Source organism: Drosophila albomicans, chromosome X (genome assembly GCF_009650485.2).
Source record: "Drosophila albomicans strain 15112-1751.03 chromosome X, ASM965048v2, whole genome shotgun sequence".
Taxonomy (NCBI): domain Eukaryota; kingdom Metazoa; phylum Arthropoda; class Insecta; order Diptera; family Drosophilidae; genus Drosophila; species Drosophila albomicans.
In genome coordinates, this window is record NC_047627.2 from 32,680,776 (window position 1) to 32,704,550 (window position 23,775).

Sequence of the window (23,775 nt, forward strand, 5' to 3'; positions counted from 1 at the left end):
GGGGGTAGTCAGTAGAAGGTGGCGGAGGAGGGCAAGGAAGTGGGGGGAGGGGGGATGTAAGGGAAGGTGTTTGGGGGTATTGCCTTGTGTAATAATTTTAACACCCGCATGCCTGATTACCAAGCGATTTGGATTTACCTTTACTTTTGTTTTTTTTTGCTTGCTTGCTTGTTTTTTGATTCGACTTTAATTTCAGTTGTATTGTTGTTGTTGTTGTTGTCGATGTTGCTACTATTGTTGCATGTAAACTACACCTTACAACACCTTCATCACGGTCCAGCGCTGCTGTTGTTGTTATGTTTTTACTTTTATTGTAGTTTTATTATCTTGTTGCTGCTGGCCTCTGGTTGCTGTTGTTGCTGCCTGCTGCAATGCGATAGTTTACACGATAGTTTTTTTTTTTTTTTTGTGATTTATTTGTTATTGTATATTCCGCCTTCAATGTGTGCTTGAGTGTGGGAGGCGTGGTGCTATTAAGTGCAGTTAGTTTCTTGTTAAGCGAGCGTCTTTTTTTTCGACTGCACATCACGAACTGGACAAAATTGATGGCCAAGTGAACTGCCAAAAGTGGGAGATAGTAAACAATTGTAATATCGATAAATTAAGATTCCAAGCAGATTCATATTTTGCTCTTTTTATATACTAAGCAATTTTGTGGAGTTGAAACTGTTTGTATTTCAAATATGTCAACTATCATTGCCATAAATTATCTTAAAACTGAATAGTATAGTACATCATTCATTCATTATACATACTTTATTTTCCACTTAAGTCAAAATCTTAATCGTGTACTCAGTTTTCTCATTGTACATTCATTCTTTGATTTTGATAGTTGACTATCTATAAATTAAATGCTGTACTCACATCTCGTCAAGACATCAACTTTTACTCTTACTTCAAATTGCACTTTTATGCAGTTTTTATTGATAATAGACTTGTGAATCAAGCAATCTAAATATAAACCAAATGCTGTACTTGATCTCATCAAATTGAATCGAATCCATTCTATTCGTATTTTACTCTGACTTTTTGTTCCACGTGCAATTTTATTCATATGAAGTTTTACACTTCATTAAAAATCAACTTTCAACTGAATTCCTTGCAAGATTCTACTACCTGAAGAAATCATTCAATTCTACGTTCTCATTTCTTACTCTCTCTCTCTCTCCTTTCATTCGACTTGCACTTTTAATCTGCTCATGGCCAACTATAAAATCAATGTTGTATTTAATCTTGTGAAATGGTTATCTCAAGAAATCGTTTTTTTCTATCATTTCGTACTCTCTCTTTCTTGTTTTATAAACTTGAGATTTTTGTTTGTCAATAAATATATTGACGGTCCATCAACTCAAAATCGTCTCATTCTACTCTCTCCTCTCTCTTTTTAGTTTATTAACTAAACATTAAACTATATACTACAGAAATAACCTCATTCTACTCTTTTTGAATCTCGCTTTTTCTTAAGCTTTTACTTTCGCATATCATATCAAATTATTGACTTTATAAATCATCTCTTACTCTCTCAACAATTGCTTTTTTATTCGACTGCTGTTTTGCATTTCTTTGTCAACTAAGATATTGATTGTTTATCAACTAAAAATCAAATTATTCTCTACCGAAAACTTCTCATTCATTTCTTTCCCTTTTAAATTATACTTATGATCAGACACAGCTTCTCATTTCGTATTAAGATTAACTCAAGAAATCGTGTCATTCTACATCTTCTATCTCAATAAACTTGCACTAATATATAGATTGTTTATCAACTAAATATTAAACCATTTCCTTAAGAAATCGTCTCATTCTACTCTTCCTCTTTTCATCAGATGCAGTTTCGCATTTGGTAGAAGGGTATTATAACTATAACTATAAAATATAATAGACAATAGTATTTGAAGTCATTGTGATTTCTGTAACCTTGGTTGTGAATTATATACAAAGCGTCTAAGTTAATTAATGATGTTGTGGTTGACATTGTACAATATGGTATATTTTAAATGCAGTGGTATATCGATAAACTAGAGCAATCGGTATATTAAGGAAACATTTCCGTTTATTTAGTACAATTTAGTATATTTTACATGCAGTGGTATATCACAATACGGTTTATTCTACAAGATATACCTCTATCTGAAATATATCATTTGGTATATTAAGGAAACTTTTTGGTACATATTGTGCAATATGGTATATTCTTCATACTACAGTTAACATTTCAGTATATTTTGCACAATATGGTATATTTATCATATAGTGGTATCATTTGGTATATTTAAGTATTTTGTTGGTATATCTCAACGAGAATCAAATGACTAGCTCCAGATATCATCTCATTCTACCCTTTCTTACTCTCTCTCTCTCTCTCTCTCTCTCTCTCTTTCTCTTTCACTACAAACTTGCACTTTTCTTCAGATTCCATAACAGTAAATGCCAGAGATTTTGCAATGCATTCCTCAGCCTCTATCTCTGTCTCTGTCTTTGCCTTTGCGCACTCAGACAATGAATCATTTGGATGGCAATTTGCTTAACAGTTGCATCTAATTGCCGCCAGCAGCTTGGCTTAGCCTTTTTATTGTGTGTTAGTGTGTGTGTGTGTGTGCTTGCAAATGGGACAGAGAAAAATGCAATTATAGAGCATGCTGAATGAAAATGAAAATGAAAATGAAAATGCAGTGGAAATGTGCTCAAAATGCTGGGCAATTAACTGTCAACTGTCAACACAACGTAAGTAAAATGCTTTCGTTAGTTGGTCGTAATGACTATTTTTGGACCGTGTGACAACACCAAACACCAAAATGCAATCGCCAATTGCCGTTTTACCGATTCGCCAATTGCAAATTGCCAGTGACCAAATGGAATGCATTCGCATTCGCAGTCGGATTCGCAGTCGCAAGGAAAGCGGCTTTCAATGCGTCCGTCCAATGCGTCGTATGATTGATGTATGCGTGTGTTTGTGTGTGTGTTGATCAGCTGCCTGGACGCACCAGTTGCCAACAGTTGTGTGTGATGCGATGTGATGTGACGTTGAGCTGCATAAAAAGTGGGTAAAGATGCGCTTAGACCCACGTCGCCACTTCAGCGTCAGCTGATGAACGAGTCTGCGAGGCAAAGGCAAAAAGGAAAAGTTGCTCATTGTTGCCGAGCAACAACAAATGTGCAACCACAGCAACAGCAACAACAACAACAACAACAACAGCAGCTACCGTCGCGTTGCTTTCAACATTCGTTTGCTTATTTTTATACCCCACTAACATTGGGCACAAGGGTATATTGAATTAGTGACAATGCGCAACGAGTGCAGCAGAAGCAGACGTTATAAATATTTCTGTCTTGCTGCGTCGCTTTTCTCGCTCTTTTTCGTTTATCCGTCTCCGTCTGTCCGTCTGTCTGTCTGTTTGTCTGCCCTTTTAAACACATGAATCTCTGAGACCCCATGAGCTAGTGTTAACAATTTTGAACACAATATTTGAAGGTCTGTAAGTTGATTTAAGCTTATGGTAATTAACAAATTTGCCAAAATAAGCTAATTGCCAGATAAATTACAAAAATATATTTTTTAATCTATACAAACTAACAATTAATAGCATTTTAACCAAAAAATTATTGAATGAGTTATTTAAAATTTACATTTAATACATTAAGAGATCACTAAATTATAAAGATAATACATAATGACATGAACGACAATTTATAATCTGTTTATTTTCTATAAAGATAATACATAATGGGGATATCTATATCAACGACAATTTGTAATCTGTTTATTTTCTATTTTACAACACAATCAATATCAACACTGTGAACATTGAAATAGCAGTGCAGTTGTTAGTTGGTCACTAGCACATTCTTTTTAAAAAATGGATCATAGAGATAAGAAATGTGTTGAAATCTGAAACTGAAATTGCTGAAGTAAAACACGTTGAGTACTTGATTATCCTTATGATAGGTATTTAGATTATTGAGCTCTTTTATCGATAGGTTCTTAACACATGGGCTGAAAAGTCCCGGGCCTGACAAAGAAAACTTGCTTTTTTTGGATCAAAATTGGCGTTACTCATCAACTTAATCTTTATCAAGAGCATCGCAATCATTCCAGAGCCGCTGTAACATTTCAATATAAATTTTTTAGAAGGATTAATTTTTTGCCTCAAAATAGGCTTCAATTTCAGTGATAATCGTGTGAATTTTTTTATCGGCGAGCATTTTTCCAGGACTGCTAACCTCCAGAAGTCGCTGGGAGCCTAATCTGGCGAATTAGTGGATGTGGGAGCAATTTGAAGTTAAATTAATGTAGTTTTGCCACTGTCATTGAATCATGAACTCATTCTTGTTGTTGGTCAAAAGTGAGCAAACGCGGCAGCCATTTTGACGAGATTTTCTCATAGTCAAATGCTCATGCAATATTAAGCCAACATGTTTTTTTGATATCTTTACGATGTTAGCTAACTCACTCAAATTTAATTTTCGATCATTCAAAACGATTTTGTGGATTTTTTTGATGTTTTCTGGTGTGACCTCTCCATTTGGACGTCCACTGGTTTCTGCATCATCGGTGTCTCTACGAAAATGTTTGAAGTCAGCAAACCAACGTTTTGTTGTTGTTTCTAATGGAGAGGAGTCCCCATAACACTTTTCAAGCCAAAGCTTTGCTTGAACGGTATTTTTTCCCATCAAGAAGCATTGTAAGATTAGAAGACGAAATTGCATTTGATCCATTGTTGTGAAAATAGAAAAAGTAGTGTCACTTTTGGCTCAATAACTTACAAACTAATGAATAGAATATCATGAAATTTTAGCAGCTGTCTTCTGAAGGATTGTATTAACTGAAAAAAAGGTGACTGCAATAAAACTAGCACAATCTATGTGTAAGGCCCGGGACTTTTCAGCCCACGTGTTAAGTAAAACACTTTGATTATCCTTATGAATTATGTTGAGATTCGTGCGCTCTTTTATCAAAAGGTTTTTAGGTAAAAGACTTTTCGATTATCTTTATGAATAATATAGAAATAATTGAGCTCTATTTTTTCGTTTTGAGGTGTGACCAAATTATACAAAATAATAAATATAATTCATAGCGTTGCACAATACCTATTGTCTGTACTTTGAGGAGTATTTCAACAATAGAAATATTTGATAAACAATTTTCGTAAATTTTAATGCAGCATCAACTGCAAACTTTAGCATATTCGTAGATCAAAACAAAAACAATAAAAAAAAGCTGCCGGGTATTAGACAGCGGCACGCTTGTCGCATGTCGACTTTCTTGCTTGTTCGTTGTATTTTTCCTCGGCATGCGGAAAAACAAGTTTTCATTTTCATGCAGCTTTTGCGCCACTTGATTTTTCGTCTCTTGTATTAAGGGCACTTCGCATTGTTGCTGCCTGCCTGCCCTGCCCCCCTCTTGCCTTGCTTGCTTCCACATATTTGTGCCAAATTGCGAGACATCGCGCAAGTGTCTTCTCTCACTTCCTGCCTGCCACACACACACACAAACACACACACACACACACACACACACACACACACACACACCATGCCTGTCAAGGCGCCTTAACTTTTCATCCATTTTCATATTTTCCATTTCACTTTTCGGCGCCCACTTTATAAAGTTATTACCAAGCAAGCATCTGTGTGCTTTCTGCTGGTGGGTGTACTCGGAAATGGAGGCTTGGGTTGGCTTGAGTTTGAGTTTGGGTTTGGGTTTGCTTTTGGGTTCGGGTTTGGGGCGAGGGGCGTGACAGACAAGTGTGAAAAATGTAACGATCATGCGATTCGATTTGGCGCCAGCCTCACAGACAGCCTGACAGCTATTTGGCACTCAGTTTTCCCAGCTGCATGAACTCAGCAGCAGTCGCAGGAAAATACAAAAATAACAGCAGCACTGATAATTGTATAATCAGAGGCAATACTTAATAACGAAACAATATAATCAGTAGAGTAAAACAACACACATTATTTATGTATTCCTAGACTTTTGTGCAAATCTTGCAATGAAAATAGTTTTGCGAAATATTTCGAAATTTCATTAGCTGGAATACTGATTAAATTGGGTTGGAGAAGATAAAAAACTTTGCTAATATTTTAGGTTTACTATTAGTATCTTTTATATTTCAGTCAACAATCTTACAACTGAAATTTTTATTACAAATTCAGTAGTCTACTTGCATTAGTACAATCTACAATTTTAATAGAAATTATTTAATTTAAAACTCAAAAAACTATGCTATTCTACACTTCATAAGATTTATGTAAGCTTATTAAATTTGATAAAAAAAAAGATTACAAACAATTTGCCAATATTTTTATTAAAAATTTCATTATAATACGGATTAAATTCGCTACGAGAAACTTTAGAAACTTTGCTAATAGTATTAGTATATTTATATGAGTATTAGTATGTCAGTATTAATATACTATAAAATGTTCACAAACTATACTAAAATTGTTAATTACTTGCAATACAATAGATTGGTAAATATTGCAAAATTTCATTATATGACTGATGCTGATAAATTGGCTTAGAAAGGATTAAAGCCTTTACTAATAATATCAGTATAATGGTATTAGTATATTTATATTAGTATCTCAGTATTAATATACTAGAAATCATTGAATTTATATTTTCACAAACTATCTCAAAAGGTTTCATTTCATATTCAGAAGTTTATTTAAGTGTAATATTTTATTAAAAAGAAGTTTCCTTTTGATTGCCTAACATACATAATTATATATAGTATACATTATTTATACTGTTAACAAGAAAAAATACTGAAAGATTCTGATAGTAATATACTAACCACATTTATGTTAGTATGTCAGTATTAATATACTACAAATCATTGAATTTATACTTTTACAAACTATCTCAAAAGTTTCATCTCATAATCAGAAGTTTATTTAAGTGTAATATTTTATTAAAAAGAAGTTTCATTTTGATTGCCAAACATACATAATTATATATAGTATACATTATTTATACTGTTAACAAGAAAAAATACTGAAAGATTCTGATAGTAATATACTAACCACATTTATGTTAGTATGTCAGTATTAATATACTACAAATCATTGAATTTATATTTTTACAAACTATCTCAAAAGTTTCATTTCATAATCAGAAGTTTATTTAAGTGTAATATTTTATTAAAAAAGATTTTTTTTAATCTAAAGAAGAGATAGATAACATTCATAATTATATATTATGCATTATTTATACTGTTAACAAGAAAAAATACTGAAAGTATATTATTTCTGTCGAGCTTAGTATGCCATCATAATCTTCTTTGCATCTTCTAGAATGTTTTTGTGCAACAAGTCAAATATATATTTTAAACGCTTCAAGTGGGCCACTTATTGAATGACCCTCAAGCCAAGTGACACTTGAGGGTTTCGGTTCATTAGGCCAGCTCGTCGTAAGCTGATGTTGTTGTTGTTGTTGTGTACCCAACAACAAAAAAAGAAAAAACAAAAAAAAAAACAACGATAGATCGTGTGTTGACCCTTTTTTAATGAGCATATCAAATATTGTCTCTTAAATTGTGTCCAAATATGCGCAACTGATGGGCAACATATTAGCCCACGCTCCAAAAAAAAACTAAAATACGAGTATATAGTTTAATGACAAACAAAGCGAGAAGACAGAAGACGCGATTTTAATTAGTCTTTAGGCCAAAATGAGCGACGCAACGCAACGCAACGCAACGCGACGAAACGTTTCGCCCACAAACGAGATTTCTAGATTGCCAGACCAACTATGACAAGACGCTAACAGATCTCAGTTCTCAGTGCAAGTCTGTTAAAGCCAAAGCATTGACCTGATTTCATGTCACAACAGCAAAGGCAACGTCTAAGGCAACAGTTGGCGTTGAGTTGGCAACTGGGGCGAGAGAGTCGTGCATGAATTGGAAGTTGGCTAAAAAGCCGCTGACTTTGACGACGCGTCAACAGCTGGAAGCTGGGTTACTGGGGTGCCTTTTGTTGTTGTTGTTGTTATACCCGCTACCCATAGGGTAGAAGGGAATTATAAACTTTGTGCCGTAGAACGAGGCATCTCCGACCCTATAAAGTATATATATTCATGATCAGCGTCAACAGCCGAGACGATCTAGCCATGTCCGTCTGTCCGTCTGTGTGTCTGTCCGTCCGTCCGTCCGTATAAAACACTAGATCTCAGAGACTATAAGAGATAGAGCTATAATTTTTTTTCGACAGCATTTGTTATGTTTGCACGCAGCTCAAGTTTGTTCAAAATTTTTGCCACGCCCACTTCCGCCCCCGTAAAATCAAAAAAATCGAATAATAAGCGTAACTTTAAAGCTAGAGTTACGAATTCTGGTATATACAATAATTACTGTAGTAGTTATGATTCCTGATAAAAATTGTGGAAGATATTAAAGAAATAAAGCAAAATATATTTCTTTTATTCAAAATGGGTAGCGGGTATCTCACAGTCGAGTACACTCGACTGTAGCTTTCTTACTTGTTGTTGTTGCTGTTGTTGTTGTTGCTATTGCTATTGCTATTTGCATTTGCATATTTACTACCACTCGTAGTAACAATTGCAATTGGCTAAAATTACTTAACACAATTGGCAACAGTCGACAGCCGAGAGTGCCGAGAGCCATCAACCAGCTGATGAGCTGAGTTGGCCAAGTGGAGAAGTGGCCAAGTGGGCAATCGTCTGGAACTGACGACTGCTGATTATCCAACAATAAAATCGAGCATATTACAACTATTGCTACCACATCGTCGTCTTATTATTATGATGTATTCAAATTACAACAGACGGACAAGTAAAAATACACAACCGAAGGCGCCAAGTGATTTTTATGTTATGTTTGTTATTATGTTATGCATTTCTTATTAATTAGCTTGTATTACACACTTTTAATGCTGCAAATTTGATGTGCATTCAAATGGATATTCGAGTGATATAATTGCGTTTCAAAGTGAACTATTAAAGACAGATAACTAATTGCATTAAATAAAACAATTAATTATGAACATTTAAAGATGAGTGGAAAATCAAATGGGAATTGAAGTGTGTAATAAAATGAATATCATTACAATTATCATCATTTTTAATGATACTTCAATAAAGCAAATTAGCAAGCCTGAAATTCTACGGAATTAATCAATGTTTCTTCTTTTTGAAAGACACAAATTTATTTTCAAGTTAAAGAAGAATTGAACTGAAGAATTTGCATGACTTCATGATATTTGATATGGATTGAAAATCCTTCATTTAGGATTTTTTTGATCTTATAAAAGGAAAATCTTGAAACAAGATTATTATGTTGAAGGAATCTTAAATCAAAATTTATTTTTTTGTTTCCTAACATGATGGAATTTTCTTCCTTTAAAATTAGGACCTAATTTCTTTTCTTTTTTTAGATTGTTTGATCTTGATTTATGATTTTGCCTATGTGGTTCAATTTTGAGATTTTTTTTCATTCTTGAAACAAGATAATAATCTTGAATTTCAAGATTGAGCAATCTAGATTTTTTGGACAATTTCGATTTTAATTTAATTTTCATTTTTCTTGGTTGAATTTTGACATAAATTTAGCACGTTTTTTCTTTCTGTGTATTGAAACTTAAATATCATAAAATACGACCAAAATTCAAGCATGTTTCACTTCACAAATTTCTGTTTTGCCATGCAGTGTTATTCAACAATAAAAAGTCGAGCGTGTTATTATTACGACGAGAGTTGTGTTTATTATTGTAATCAATCTATGCAAATCATTAATCAGCATAATTTGAGCGTTGTTGTTTGGCGATTAAATGGCCAATAGATATTTGCATATATGGCTAATTGACTTGAATGTAAAACAAAATTGAAAGAAATGCAATAAAAAAGACGCTCGCTTGATTCCCATGCATATTTCTAAGCATTAAGTATGTAACATATATTGTACTTGATACTTTCAACATTCTGAAGCCCACACACAACGCATTAGGATGATGTGGATGGTGAAGAGTGGGTGGCTGAGTGGGGGGAATGAGGGGATAACTTTAATCCTATGTGAAGAATTTCAACACATGTCAAACGCAATTGCTAGACAGTTATGACAGTTGGAAAACCAACAAACTTTTCAGTTGTACATACATAATTTTCTTTTCTGTTTTTTTGCCTTTGCCCACGCGTCAAAGAATAACGAAAAACCCACGAGACAATCGCAAGACATTGAGACACATATCGAAACTCCAACTGACTGCATAATGACAGATATAAATCTTAATAGAGCACAACACATGGGCTTAGAACTAAACGATGTTCAAATACTCTGCAATCTAATAAATTGCAAGAAATTCAATTTTGAATATTTTCGCTTATAATATTTGCCCAAATAAAAAGAGTTTCAGAATTTACAAATATACAAAATACTAAATAAAAATAAATAAAGTGAATGATTTTAATTGAAAATCTAATAAATTGTATTTTGCTTTAGGGCAAGAAATGAAATTGCGTTTATCATGGGCAAAGTTAGGAATATTTGCATTTATAATATATCATATAATATTTGCGGAAATGAACTTAATGCAGCTTTTTTATTTATTATATTAAATCTAGTATTAAATACTAAATTAAAACTTTATTACTTAATTCAAAAATTCTTTTTAAAACAGTATTTAATACTAGATTTAATTTACAGAAAATAGAATGCTTTAGATGTTTTAAAAAGACTTCTTGAATTAAGTAATAAAGTTTTAATATTCAATTTTTGATTTTGCTTTTCTTTGAAAAATATTATCGTAAAATAATTATCGTAACTATCGTATTGACGCGATAGTTTTGTGTGTTTGTGACATCTCAAGTTTCATCTCTAACAAAAAAAAATATTCCGTTGTACAAATGCAATTAATTGAGATGAATTTGTAGCTCATAAGTTATTGGACTCTGTGGCAGCAAAGTGTATGCCAAACACGCACACACACACACCTGCACACACACACACCTGCACACACACACACACACACACTGCACAGTTGCAGTGTCAACTGTTGCGTGCTTTGGAGTGGCATTTGTCTTGTTGCCTTGGCATGCGACTTGACAGCCATTTGTCTACCACGACACCTAACAATGGACATTGATTGCCAGAGAGGGGAGAAATAGAGAGGCAGAGAGGAAGTGGAAGTGGGAGGGGGAGAGGGAGAGGCTTAGCAACTTATTGAACACAGAATCGAATAAGAATTTCCAAATTGTATTTCATTGCAGAAGCTACAGTCGTGTCCGATTGTTTGCATCAACGAGCCCGATACGCACAGCACGAATACGGAAATATTGCAGACGTCGCCAGAGAGCACGCTAGAGAAGCCTAAAAATAGTGGGGCAACAACAACGACAACAGCAACGGTAGCTGGAGGAGCAGCAACAACTGTGCACAGCGGCAGCAACAATAGCAGCTGCATAACAATCAATGCACCAACAGCAGCAACTGCAACTGCAACAGCAGCAACAGCAACAGCGGCCACAACGAGCAGCACAGCGGGTGTAACGAAGATAACGATTACCAGTGACAACAGTCAGAGCAACAGCAACGGCAACAAGAGCAACATCGTGCTCAATAGCTACAGCAACAGTAACAACAACAATAACAACAGCAGCAGCAGCAACTGCAACATCAGCAGCAACAACAACAACAGTTTGATATCGATAACTAGCTTAAACAGCTGCAGCGATTTAAGCAGCGGCAGCATAGCAACCCTTGCACTCAGCAGCAGCAGCAGCAGCCACAACAGTCGCCCCCACAGCAACAGCAGTCCCAACGGCGGCCACGGCGGCAGCGACACTTCATCGGCCAACTTCCAAGAGCGTTTCGATTTCGAGAACTGGAAGAGCATCATCACCGACTTCAGTTGCTTCAACAGTTTGTATCGCTATTGGAATCACTACAGCGGCAACAGCAGCAGCAGCAGCAGTGATAGTAACAGCAACAATTGCAACAGCAGCAGCGGTGGCAGCAGCAGCAGCAACAACAACACCTTGCGTGGCGATCATGCCGATGAGAGCAACGGCTTGGGCAACTCATTCTACACACATAATATCCTAGGCTATACTTTTGGCTATCCCTTTGGCCTCAAGGAGGACGTCGACGCCGACAGCAGCAGCAGCAGTCACGGCGGCGGTGCTGGAGGCGTAGCTGGTGTTGGTCACGCCCTCAAGAAATTACAGGGTAACAGCAGTAGCAACAACAACGCAGAGACACCTTTGCAAAAACACTACAGACAGCAGCAGAAGAAGAAGATGCCCGTGTTTAGGGGCAGACGAGCCTGGTGCGGCTGCTTCAAGGTAAGTGTTCTGATTTTCTGATTTCATAACTCTCTGATTGACTGGCTGATTCATTGACTGACTCCCTGACAGACTGGCTGATGTCTGACTGACTGGCTAATACCTTGACTGACTCCTTCACCTCGTGACTCCTCACTTCCTGACATCCTGACTGACGGATAGACTGACTGACTCCCGGACTGATTTCCTGACTCACGAATAGACCACCTGATTTCATGACTGACTTCCTAACTGATTCTCTGACTGACTGTCTGATATCTTGACTGACTCCTTCACCTCGTGACTCCTCACTTCTTGACATCCTGACTGACGGATAGACTGTCTGACTCCCTGACTGATTTCCTGACAGATTCCAAGTCTGATTTCCTGACTGACTCCCTGACGTACTGATTCCTTAGCAGACTGTCTGATACCTTGACTGATTCTCTGTATGACTGGCTGATACCCTGACTGACTCCCTCACTTCTTGTCTCGTTGACTGTCTGATAGACTGACTGATTTCATGACTGATTTCCTGATTTCCTAACTGACGAATAGACCACCTGATTTAATGACTGACTTCCTGACCGACACCAAGAGTGATTCCCCCACTGTCTCCCTGACTGATGGGCTGACTGATGTCATGACTGACTTCCTAACTGATTCTCTGACTGACTGTCTGATACCTTGACTGACTGGCTGATTCCTTAACTATCTTCCTGACTGACTCCCTGACTCCCTGACTGACTGGCTGATGCTCTGCCTGTCTTCCTGACTGACTGATTCCCAGACAGACTGTCTGATACCTTGACTGACTCCCCGACTGACTGGCTGATTCCTTAACTGCCTTCCTGACTGACTGGCTAATACCTTGACTGACTCCCTCACTTCCTTACTCCCTGACTGACTGATGGACTGTCTGATTTCATGACTGACTTCCTAACTTCCTGACTGACCTACTGACTCCCTAACTCACTGAGGAAATACCTGAATGACAGCCTCACTCCATCACAAGCGATGTCAACAAGCTGCCTTCGCAATCCGCTGGCCAAATCAAGCACAAGTCACGTGCCAATTGTCATCTACTTATATTAGTTAACTGGCTACCTGACCCAATTGCTCTGCTCTGCACTCGTCTGCAATTGGAGCCAACGATTTGACATATCAAATTGCGCACGAAATTGCATAAGTGCAAAAAATCACTCAGAAAAAGAAGAAAGAGTGAGAGAGAAAGAGCGTGTGCCAGATGCCAAGTGAGCTCCATAAATTAAGAGCCCTGTGATAATGTTGCAACTGATTGAAACGCAAGTGCAAGGGATATAGTTCAACTCTAGCGAAAAGATAACAAATTTCTTGAACTCACTTTCAAATGTTGCTCCACGTTGTTTATTAAAAAGATTATTAAGTTTAATTGCCTAGTCAAGTTTTTCTTCAGTTAAACTGTTTGTGACGATCTCGCTGTAGTTATTATATCTTTTATCAAAGAACGTGTTTGACAAAATGAATTTGCCATTTAGAAGAACTTGCATAAAACAACATTTCCTTTTATGTCAGATCTTTGGTCATGTTGTTTTGGTGCTTCAATTAAAGCCTGCGATTTCAAATTTGTATTTTGTAACATGCTTGAAAGTGTTAATCAAGACATTGCCTCAGTTTGCTTTACAGCATTGCGTCTATCAATTACATTGCTTGAAATGACGCAATTATTGACTAATCAAATAGAACTAATATGATTACTTCATCGTATTTTAATCATAAGAGAGCTATGATCGCAGCTAGCGTTGTTAATACTTACTAATGAAACTCTTCCGTCCCTTTTCCTTACTGGTTTCATAGGTGACTTTTTCGTTTAGCATTACAGGAACTTTCCCTTCTCTTTTCCTTACTGATTTCATAGGTTACTCTTTTGCTTAGTACTACAGAAAGTCACTCTTTCCTTTTCCTGACTGGTTTCATAGGTGATTCTACAACTTAGTACAACTACTATGAAATCTTTCCCTTCCCTTTTCCCTAATGATTTATTTGATGATTTTCCTCTAGCATCACAGAAACGATCCCTTCCCTTTTCCTCACTGATTTCATAGGTGACTTTTCCCTTCTCTTTTCCTTACTGATTTCATAGATTACTCTTTTGCTTAGTACTACAGAAAGTCACTCTTTCCTTTTCCTGACTGGTTTCATAGGTGATTCTTCAGCTTAGTACAACTACTATGAAATCTTTCCCTTCCCTTTTCCCTAATGATTTCTTTGATGATTTTCCTCTAGCATCACAGAAACGATCCCTTTCCTTTTCCTCACTGATTTCATAGGTGACTCTTCCGCCTTTGTCTTTAAGAATTCCAGCTGAGTCAGAACCTAGCCACAATTACTTTTGATTGCAATGCACCAAGGTTGGGCAATGGCTTAAGCTACACAACGTTGTAGTAAAGACCGCATTGGTAGTGCAGTGTAATTGGACATGCACTGTTAACGCCTTGGAGGAGCTTGCCGCTTGAGCGACTCGCGACTTGCGACTTGCAACTTGCGACTCATGACTTACGCTTCTGCATTGTTTCCACATGCGCTGATCAATTTTTGTTTTACAGGATGACGAACCACCCGAGATTTGTGTGGTCGAAGGCGGCTTCACGCTGCAAGCACTCACGCCCACACAGCCGATGCCCTCGGGCGATGAGCTGGACACAAAGTTCGCCGAGCTGGTGGAGGAACTCGATTTGACGGCGCCCAACAAGGAGGCGATGCTCAGTTTGCCGGCCCAAAAGAAATGGCAAATCTATTGTTCACGCAAAATGCCGCTGGACCAAAACGATGGACCCGATGCGGCGGCGATCACACAGCCACCGACAGCGGAGCACTACATTGAGCGTCTGAAGGATCTGGTGGTGCACGTGTCGCTATCGCCAGAGGATTCGCCCAGCCACGAGCTGAGCTCACGGCTCGACAATCATGCCGCCTTCGTGGACGCCCTGAAGACAGCGTTGCGCACCTCGACGCACAGTTTTGTGCTGCGCTTCGTGGAGCTCGACGGGTTGCCGGCGTTGCTCAATCTGCTGATGCAGCTGGACATCCGGGTGGCAAACAGTTCACTGCACACCAGTTTGATCGGTTGCATCAAGGCGCTGATGAACAACTCGATGGGACGGGCGCATGTGCTCGCTCATCCCACGGCAATCGATACGATTGCTCGCTCCTTGGCGGCGGATAATATACGCACCAAGATCTCGGCCCTGGAGATCCTTGGAGCTGTGTGTCTGGTGCCGGGTGGACATCGCAAGGTGCTGCAGGCAATGCTGCACTTTCAGGAATATGCCACGGAGCGAACGCGCTTCCAGAGCATTGTCAACGATCTGGATCGCTCGACGTACGCATATCGGGACAATGTGAATCTGAAGACGGCGCTGATGTCGTTTGTCAATGCGGTGCTCAACTATGGACCCGGCCAGGAGAATCTCGAGTTTCGTTTGCACTTGCGCTACGAGTTCTTGATGCTTGGCATTCAGCCGGTCATCGACAAGCTGCGCACGCATGAGAACGAGACGCTCGACAGGCATTTGGTAAGTTAGTTGGAAGTCGCAGTCAAATAACTCGCCATCTCTTTGCTCAATCTGTGTGTCGTCTTTGGTGCAGGACTTTTTCGAGATGGTGCGCGCCGAGGACGAGAAGGAGTTTGCCCGCCGCTTCAATGAGGAGCATGTGGACACCAAGAGCGCCGGCTCCATGTTCGAGCTGCTGCGTCGCAAGCTTAGCCACTCGCCCGCCTATCCGCACATGCTCTCGCTGTTGCAGCACATGCTGCTCCTACCCTGTAAGTACAATTTACTTTCATTCAACCAGAAATTAAAACACGTACGACAGCTACAGTCGAGTGTACTCGACTTATAATAGATGCAAAAAACGGTGCTCATTCAATTTGTTTCCCCTCCAGATACCGGACACAGCACAGAGCACTGGCTGCTCATCGATCGCGTGGTGCAACAGGTGGTGCTGCAGGTGGAGCAACGTCCTAGCAGCGATCTCATCTCCGACTCCGATGAGCCCGGCAAGCAGCTGAAGCTCAACAACGAACAGTCGACGGTGCACGATCCGGATGTGGCGCCACTTCAGATCGATGTGGGCAAGCTGGTGCGTCTGCTTGTCAAGGAGGAACAATTGACCCAGGCACGCAAGCGGGCCGATGAGCTGGAGCGGGAGAACTTCGATGTGCAGTCGCGTCTCGCGAAGAAGGAGCAAGAGCTCGATCTGCGCATGCAGGAGAAGGAGGATCTGGAGACCGGTTTGGCCCGAATGCGCGAGCGACTCGAGAAGGAGTCCGCTCAGCACTCGCAGGCCGTGCAGCGTGCCCAGACCGCCGAGATGAAGGCCGAGGATCTGCAGCATCGCCTCCAGACGGAGCAACAGGAGCGCGCTCGCCTCGAGCGTCTCGTCACCGAGGGCAGCATACCCGACGATCAAAAGGTTGCCGGTCTAACCGGTTGCAATGGCGCCGTCTCGCCACCGCCGCCACCACCGCCGATGCTGAAGACGGTGCCACCACCGCCACCGCCCATGGCACCAGCCATGTTGCCGCCACCGCCGCCCCCATGTCCCGGTGCCCCTCCACCGCCGCCCAGCATGGCACCAGCAATGGGTAAGTTATCGAAGTTGATTCCTTTTTGAAACTCCCTCGCTAATTCGCTCTCTGCTTGAAGCAGCTCCCGTTGCACCCAAAGTGGAGTTGCCAAAGAAGAACGTGCCACAGCCAGCGAATCCGCTGAAGAGCTTCAACTGGTCCAAGCTGCCCGATGCCAAGCTACAGGGCACCGTCTGGAGCGAGCTGGACGAAAGCAAGCTCTACAACAACATGGAGCTCGAGTCCATCGACAAGCTCTTCTCAGCTTACCAAAAGAACGGCGTTTCGGTAAGTGGAAAAGACTAAAATTTAATTTGAGAAAGGTTTAAGACAAAGAGAACTTTGAAATATGTTAGTGGAAGAAATTAAATAATGTGGAGAAGGGTTAAAGACAACTTCAAAATAGTTATGAACAGCAAATAAATTAAGTTACGGTTGGCCATAGATAAGGTAGTAATCTTGCCTAAGATCTTGTGGTAAGACAGCTACATTATGAAGTATTCCGATGTAACTTCTAGCACAATATCAGAAGAAAGTGGAAGAAATTGAATAATGTGGAGAAGGGTTAAAGACAACTTCAAAATAGTTATAAACAGCAAATAAATTAAGTTACGGTTGGCCGTAGATAGGATAGTAATCTAAGAACCCATATTATGAAGTAATCCGACTTCTAGCACAATATCAGAGCTGTTGCATGCTTCATTAAATTAGTTAAGGGATAAGTGAGGCAGTCACTTCTAATTACACAAGCGCATTCTCTAATCTGATCTAATTATTGTAAATCCATATTGCATAATCCTAAACTGTCTTTCTCCCCCTCTAACTATATACAAATTGTATGTTTCTCTACAGACCACCGATGGGTCCTATGAGGATCTGCGTGTGACTGGCAAGAACAAGCAGAAGGTGCTCTCGGTCATCGATGGACGCCGTGCTCAGAACTGCACGATTCTGTTGAGCAAACTGAAGATGAGCGACATGGATATATCCAAGTAAGCCACATAAAGAAACTGATTTCAAAGCGAACTTCTTACTAAATGCATTCTTCGATTCTTCGATTCACAGAGCAATTCTCTCGATGGACAGCAATGAGCAGCTGGCATTGGACATGGTGGAGCAACTGCTGAAGTTCACGCCCTCCGCCGAGGAGCGTGCGCTGCTGGACGAGCACAGCGAAGACATTGAATCATTGGCGCGTGCGGATCGCTTTCTGTACGAGATATCCAAGTGAGTTGAGCAGTTGTTAAAGAAATGCAAATCGGAATTTACAAATCTCCTTCTCTCTTTTAGAATACCACATTATGAGCAGCGACTGAAGAGTTTGCACTACAAGAAACGCTTCATGCTGACGGTCAACGATCTGATACCACGCATCACCAGCGTCATGGAAGCCTCCCGCGAGGTGGCACGTTCGCGACGCCTGCGCAAGCTGCTCGAGTTGGTTCTTGCATTGGGTAAGTCCTTGCACACTTTAACCAATCAATTCTCCGATTAACGTCAGCTTCTCTTTCTTAGGCAACTACATGAATCGCGGCGCTCGGGGCAATGCTTCGGGCTTCAGGCTCGCCTCGTTGAATCGCTTGGCGGACACGAAGTCGAGTGCCGCCAAGGGCACCACATTGCTGCACTATTTGGTGCAGGTGATTGAGAAGAAGTTCAAGGATCTGCTCAAGCTGGAGGACGATATACCGCATGTGCGTGAGGCGTCGAAGGTGTCGCTGGGCGAAATGGACAAGGACATACAGATGCTGCGCACCGGTTTGGCGGATGTGGCGCGTGAAATCGAGTTCCATCGCAGCTCGGGACCGGCACAGCAGGGTGATCGCTTTTTGCCCGTGATGCGTGAGTTCCATGCTCAGGCGTCGGTGCGTTTTGCCGAGCTGGAGGACAAGTTCCAGGACATGAAGACACGCTTCGATCGGGCGGTGCGATTGTTTGGCGAAGATGGTTCCGTGCTCCAGCCGGATGAGTTCTTTGGCATCTTTGATTCATTCCTCGCCTCGTTTGCCGAGGCGCGCAACGACAACGAGAGCTTCCGTCGCCGCCAGGAGGAGGAGGAGAAGCGCGCCAAGCAGGAGGCGGAGCTCAAGAAGCGCACGATTGAGCGCAAAAACAAATCGGGTCTCATGAGCAGCGTCGCCCGCAATTTGGGCCTCAAGTCATCCCACAACGGCGGCTCATCAACGGGCAGCGGCGATGCCGGCGGCAAGGGCGACAACAAAGGCGAGTTCGATGATCTGATCTCGGCCCTGCGCACCGGCGACGTCTTTGGCGAGGACATGGCCAAGTTCAAGCGATCGCGCAAGGCGCGTGTGCTCAACGGATCGGCGCCGGGTCCGGGACAAACGTCGCCGCCGCGACACGGAAGTTTGCAGCGTGAGGAGAGCGGACGCGAACGTGAACGGACCGTGAGGCGTCAATAGACAGGCGTCCCCTGCAGCTCCTCCCCCCTCTCCTTAAATGCGCGCTAGTATTTCCCCAATTATTATTATTTTTTTTTTTATTGTGTTTCCTTCTGTAATTATTTATATACCACAATCATTTATATATACATGCAGATATATATGAAGATCAGCTAATGCAAGCGTCAAACCAAATTTTTTACAAAAAAAAAAAAAAAAAAACTAAAAATATTAATTGTAATTTGTAATTTAAAGCGATGAGATGAGAAACACACACCCCACACACACACACACACACATACACATACATAAATTGTAGCGTACCTTTCCAATTGTGTTTGCAATTAGACAAAAGTAAAAAAGAAAAACCGATATCTATAACTATATAACTACATAATATACTACATACATATGCGATATATTAGGACACGTTACAAATGTCAAAATGCTCATCCTGCAGCACTCAAAGTAAAAACAACAAAAAAACAAAAGAATTCTAATGAAAATGCAAATCAAATCAAATGCAGCATGCAAAATAATCATTATTATTATATATACATAACATATACATACAAGTATATACAAAAGAACCCAGAGAGAGTGTTTCGAGAGGCAAACGCGGCCTGCCATAAAAAGTCATGTTCATTATTAACAATTATATAAATATTATTATATATTATTATCTATTTTATTCTATGAATTTTTTTTTTTTAGCACGAATCTCGCTAAAATATATTCAAGCACTTTACAAGTTTTTACGAAATGCAAAAGAAAAACAAAGCTAAAACAAAAGCAAAAAAGAGAAATGAAAATATTATTATAAATAATAAATATTTAACACTAATTAATGATATATATGATGAGTATAATGCTAATTGTGTTTTTGATATGTATGCAAATTCAAATATTAACTTTAATTATTGCAAAAATTGTAAGTGCAAAAAGTATTGAAAAATTATGAAAGCAAAAACGGAAGTGAAAAATAAAGAAAACAACTTCGATATTGATTTTGATTAGGATTATAAATTTCAAATCACGTGCGCTTCCCCTCCTCCTCTTTCTCAATCTCCATCTCCTTCTCCTTCTCTTCCTCCTCTAGCCATTTGCTAACTGCCAATTTGGACTCCACATCGACCGTTGCCAGCCTCTCCTCGAACTCCTCATAAGTGCTGCTCTCTCGCTCCCCAAAAGCGAGCTCCTCCAGCAGCTGCAGCTCCGATTCGCTGCTGTGCGGATGCACATTGGCCACACCATCCGAGGGAGGCGGCGAAGCGTTCAGCAAGGTGGTCATCACCTTGCGAAAATCGGTACGTTCGATGCGACCGCGTCGCTGGGTGTCGAACATGTGGGAGAGCAGGCGCAGCTTGTGAACACGTCCATCGAGACGTTGATGCGGCGGATGGTCGCATTGTGGCACCAAGAACGTTGCACACGTTCGCACAAATTGTCCGAAATTGATGCGATCCCTACTCATCGAATCCGCATCCGTATCCGAATCCGAATCTGACCTCGTCCCCGTTCCCATCCCCGTGTTTGTGTGGCCAAAGAAGCCATCGATTATCTGGCGATGCAATGGATTCTGTGCCAGCTGCGGTATTCGCAGCAGCTCTGTGGGCGTTAGATATCCACGCTGGCAACGATCCAGCGCCAGAAAGCGAGCGTGAAGCTGATCAAGCTGCTCGATTGATAGCCCGGTGGCCGCTTGATGCGCCTGCAGCTCGGCGGCACTCAGCTGATGGCTGTTCGTTAGGCCCATTCCGTTTTCGATCAACTCACGTGATCCTTTATTTATTATTTACCTGCCACAAATTGTGTTCATAGCTTTCAACCCCCTTTGCCAAACGAACTAGTGTCAATTACTGACAACGAATCCCCAGCTGCCCAATATTTTATTCTTCGATTACTCTAAGTAACAAACCAAACTCTGACTGAAACCAATGTCGAGCTGCTACTCCTTAAAGGGTATATTATTTTACTAGCTATATCCTTAGAATCCTGATCAAGTTGAAATAAGTGTCAAGCATAGTATTTTCAACCGGACTATTAACGGACCAAAGCACATTCAAATAGTCCTTCAGCTTTCCAAGATATTCAGAATTTTGAGTATTTGAAGATTTTCCCATCATCCGAACACTACAATTTTAGAAGCATTGGATTCTTAAAAGACTCCATATTTCTATGATGTCAATCGATAGATTTCGGTCCCACAAATCGAATGCAACTTGTTCCGTCCAAATCCGTTAGAATATGACCGAGCTATCATAATTTTTCTGCATACAAAATAAATTTGCATGTGCCGCAAATAAATTTGTGTAGCAGAATTTCAGGAAGTGCCTTTTTCAAATCTGCAAATGAAAAAGTGTGAATCGAATATTTTGTGTGGCATACTTTCAGGCTGACCAATTTATTCATTGCAAATAAAGCAGTGCACTGCAGTGCACTGCAGTGTGCAGTAAATACATTTTTTGTGGCATACTTTTAGGTAGCGCAAATGTTGTCGTAGTTCCAATAGACACCCATAGATGGCGCCACTTCTACTGCTGCCAATTTGCTTGCTGCTGATTTATGTTCGCCTGGTATTTCAATTTTTGAATTGGCATTTTTTGGACACTCGCGATGGCATCGAGTCTACAACAACAACAACACGATTTGCTTGTTGTTGTAGTAATTATTGAAGGACACAGGTCAAAATGGTAATTTGTGCATAACTCGAGAACCAAAAGGACGATTAAAAGGATATTTGGCCAGTCGATAGACATTATTAATACGCACCGTTTGGCACATCCTTTGCCAGGATACGCAAGGACATTCAGGAGTTATAGCGTATTTTCAGTGGCATTTTATCTCGACTCCTGTAAGGATTTTCGTCCTTTTGAGTGCACCAATCGATTTGTATTCCTTTGAACTATCCTCATACCAAAGGACATCACGATCGTCCTTATAATTGCTGACTTTTAAGAAGTAGAAATTTGGTCGTGTTTCCGATACACGCCAATAGATGGCGCCACTTCTACTGTTGCCAATTTGCTTGCTGCTGATTTATGTTCGCCTGGTATTTCACTTTTTGAATTGGCATTTTTTGGACACTCGCGATGGCATCGAGTCTACAACAACAACAACACGATTTGCTTGTTGTTGTAGTAATTATTGAAGGACACAGGTCAAAATGGTAATTTGTGCATAACTCGAGAACCACAAGGACGATTAGAAGGATATTTGGCCAGTCGATAGACATTATTAATACGCACCGTTTGACACATCCTTTGCCAGGATACGCAAGGACATTCAGGAGTTTTCGGATCTTTTCCGTGCCATTTTATCTCCACTGAAGCAAGGATTTTCGTTCTCTTTGGTAAAACAACCGGCTTGCATCGATTAGAGCTATTTTTCTGGCAAAGGACATAACAATCGTCCTTCAAATGGGTGAGATACAGCGTTCTTTAAGAAATATTGACCATGTTTCTATTCCTACCTTTTAAAAAAGTGATTGTGTCGGTTTTTTTTTTGCAAGGATTATCAAAATCCTTGAATATAAATTGAATGTACTCATTATTCTGATCAGATCCTTAAGGATTTCTTTTGTAATTAGTATAAAATTTCAATCGTAAACTGCACGGATGTCTTCTTAGGAGCCATTTTGACACTCTCGTCAAGCAATTAAACTAAAATGCTCTGCTGGAATTCGAGTCATGTGATAAAAGGGATATGATGCCATGGACTGAGCATAAAGCTGGAAGAAACCGTTGGGCGGAATTAACATAAAAACTGCAAAAAGCAATACCCGAAAACCGCATGCCATTGAGATCAGGATCAGTGCAAGGACGAGGCAAGCAACAAAGGCGAACACATTGCCAAAAAAAGAAAAAAGAAGCAAAAGCGACTGCTGTGAATGTATTGCAAAACAATAAGCAAAACAATAAATCAAAATATGAAATAATAATACGAGGCAGCGCCCGAGGCGAATGGAAGACACACAAGGCACACAAGACTCGCCCAGGACTTCTTGCCTTCAAGGCGACAACGACGACGACGGCAAAGTCGAAGAACAGCTGTGCAAAGTCCAAGTCGCGGCGCCTCTATTGTCAGAGCCTGAAATTCGAGCAGGCGCAAGGAGCAGAAGCAGAAGCAGCAGCAGGATCAGCTTCGCATCTTGCGGTCGCCTCCTGTGCGCAATTTTATTCCTCTTCTCCGTTTTGGCAAAGAGTCCTTTGTTTTGCTTGACTGCAGCTTCAGTTTACTTCTATATGTAGTATGTAGTATATAGTATGCATAATGCTATAAATCTAAATATGTCATAATTCGTTATAATTTCGAGAAAACCGCAAGTAGTTCGCGGCAGGACCTCGCGACCCGCTGCGCGGTTCAAGACATACAAAAAATTGACATGGACTTTGGCGAAGGCAACACTCGGGAAGGTGCTGCTCGGGGTGGTGCAACTGCAACTGCAACTTCAACTTTGGAAAACCTAATCCCACAAATTATTACCCTAA

At 40.2% G+C, this 23,775-nt stretch overlaps 2 protein-coding genes across 3 annotated transcripts in view; one reads left to right on the plus strand and one right to left on the minus strand.

Moving 5' to 3' along the window:
• LOC117565956 (disheveled-associated activator of morphogenesis 1) overlaps positions 1-20,261 on the plus strand; it is a 44,768-nt gene extending 24,507 nt beyond the window's left edge. Inside the window, exons 2-10 of one of the 2 annotated variants that reach the window (XM_034245388.2) lie at positions 11,222-12,295; positions 14,860-15,828; positions 15,902-16,079; positions 16,200-16,901; positions 16,966-17,171; positions 17,736-17,875; positions 17,949-18,110; positions 18,174-18,337; positions 18,399-20,261. In XM_034245388.2, the coding sequence (XP_034101279.1) occupies positions 11,222-12,295; positions 14,860-15,828; positions 15,902-16,079; positions 16,200-16,901; positions 16,966-17,171; positions 17,736-17,875; positions 17,949-18,110; positions 18,174-18,337; positions 18,399-19,306 (4,503 nt within the window). In that variant the 3' untranslated portion in view covers positions 19,307-20,261. Of the gene's footprint in view, positions 1-11,221; positions 12,296-14,859; positions 15,829-15,901; positions 16,080-16,199; positions 16,902-16,962; positions 17,172-17,735; positions 17,876-17,948; positions 18,111-18,173; positions 18,338-18,398 lie in introns of both variants that reach the window. The other variant, XM_034245472.2, reaches the window with a different exon arrangement.
• Positions 20,262-20,267: 6 nt separating this feature from the next.
• On the minus strand, positions 20,268-21,141 carry LOC117566076 (calcineurin B homologous protein 1). Its single transcript, XM_034245580.2, has one exon. The coding sequence runs from the start codon at positions 21,039-21,041 to the stop codon at positions 20,319-20,321; it is 723 nt and encodes a 240-aa protein (XP_034101471.1). The 5' UTR covers positions 21,042-21,141; the 3' UTR covers positions 20,268-20,318.
• Between the last annotated feature and the right edge of the window lie 2,634 nt (positions 21,142-23,775).

Excerpts from the sequence above, each read along its gene's own strand:
- LOC117566076 (XM_034245580.2), bottom strand. The coding sequence starts at position 21,041 with ATGGGCCTAACGAACAGCCATCAGCTGAGTGCCGCCGAGCTGCAGGCG.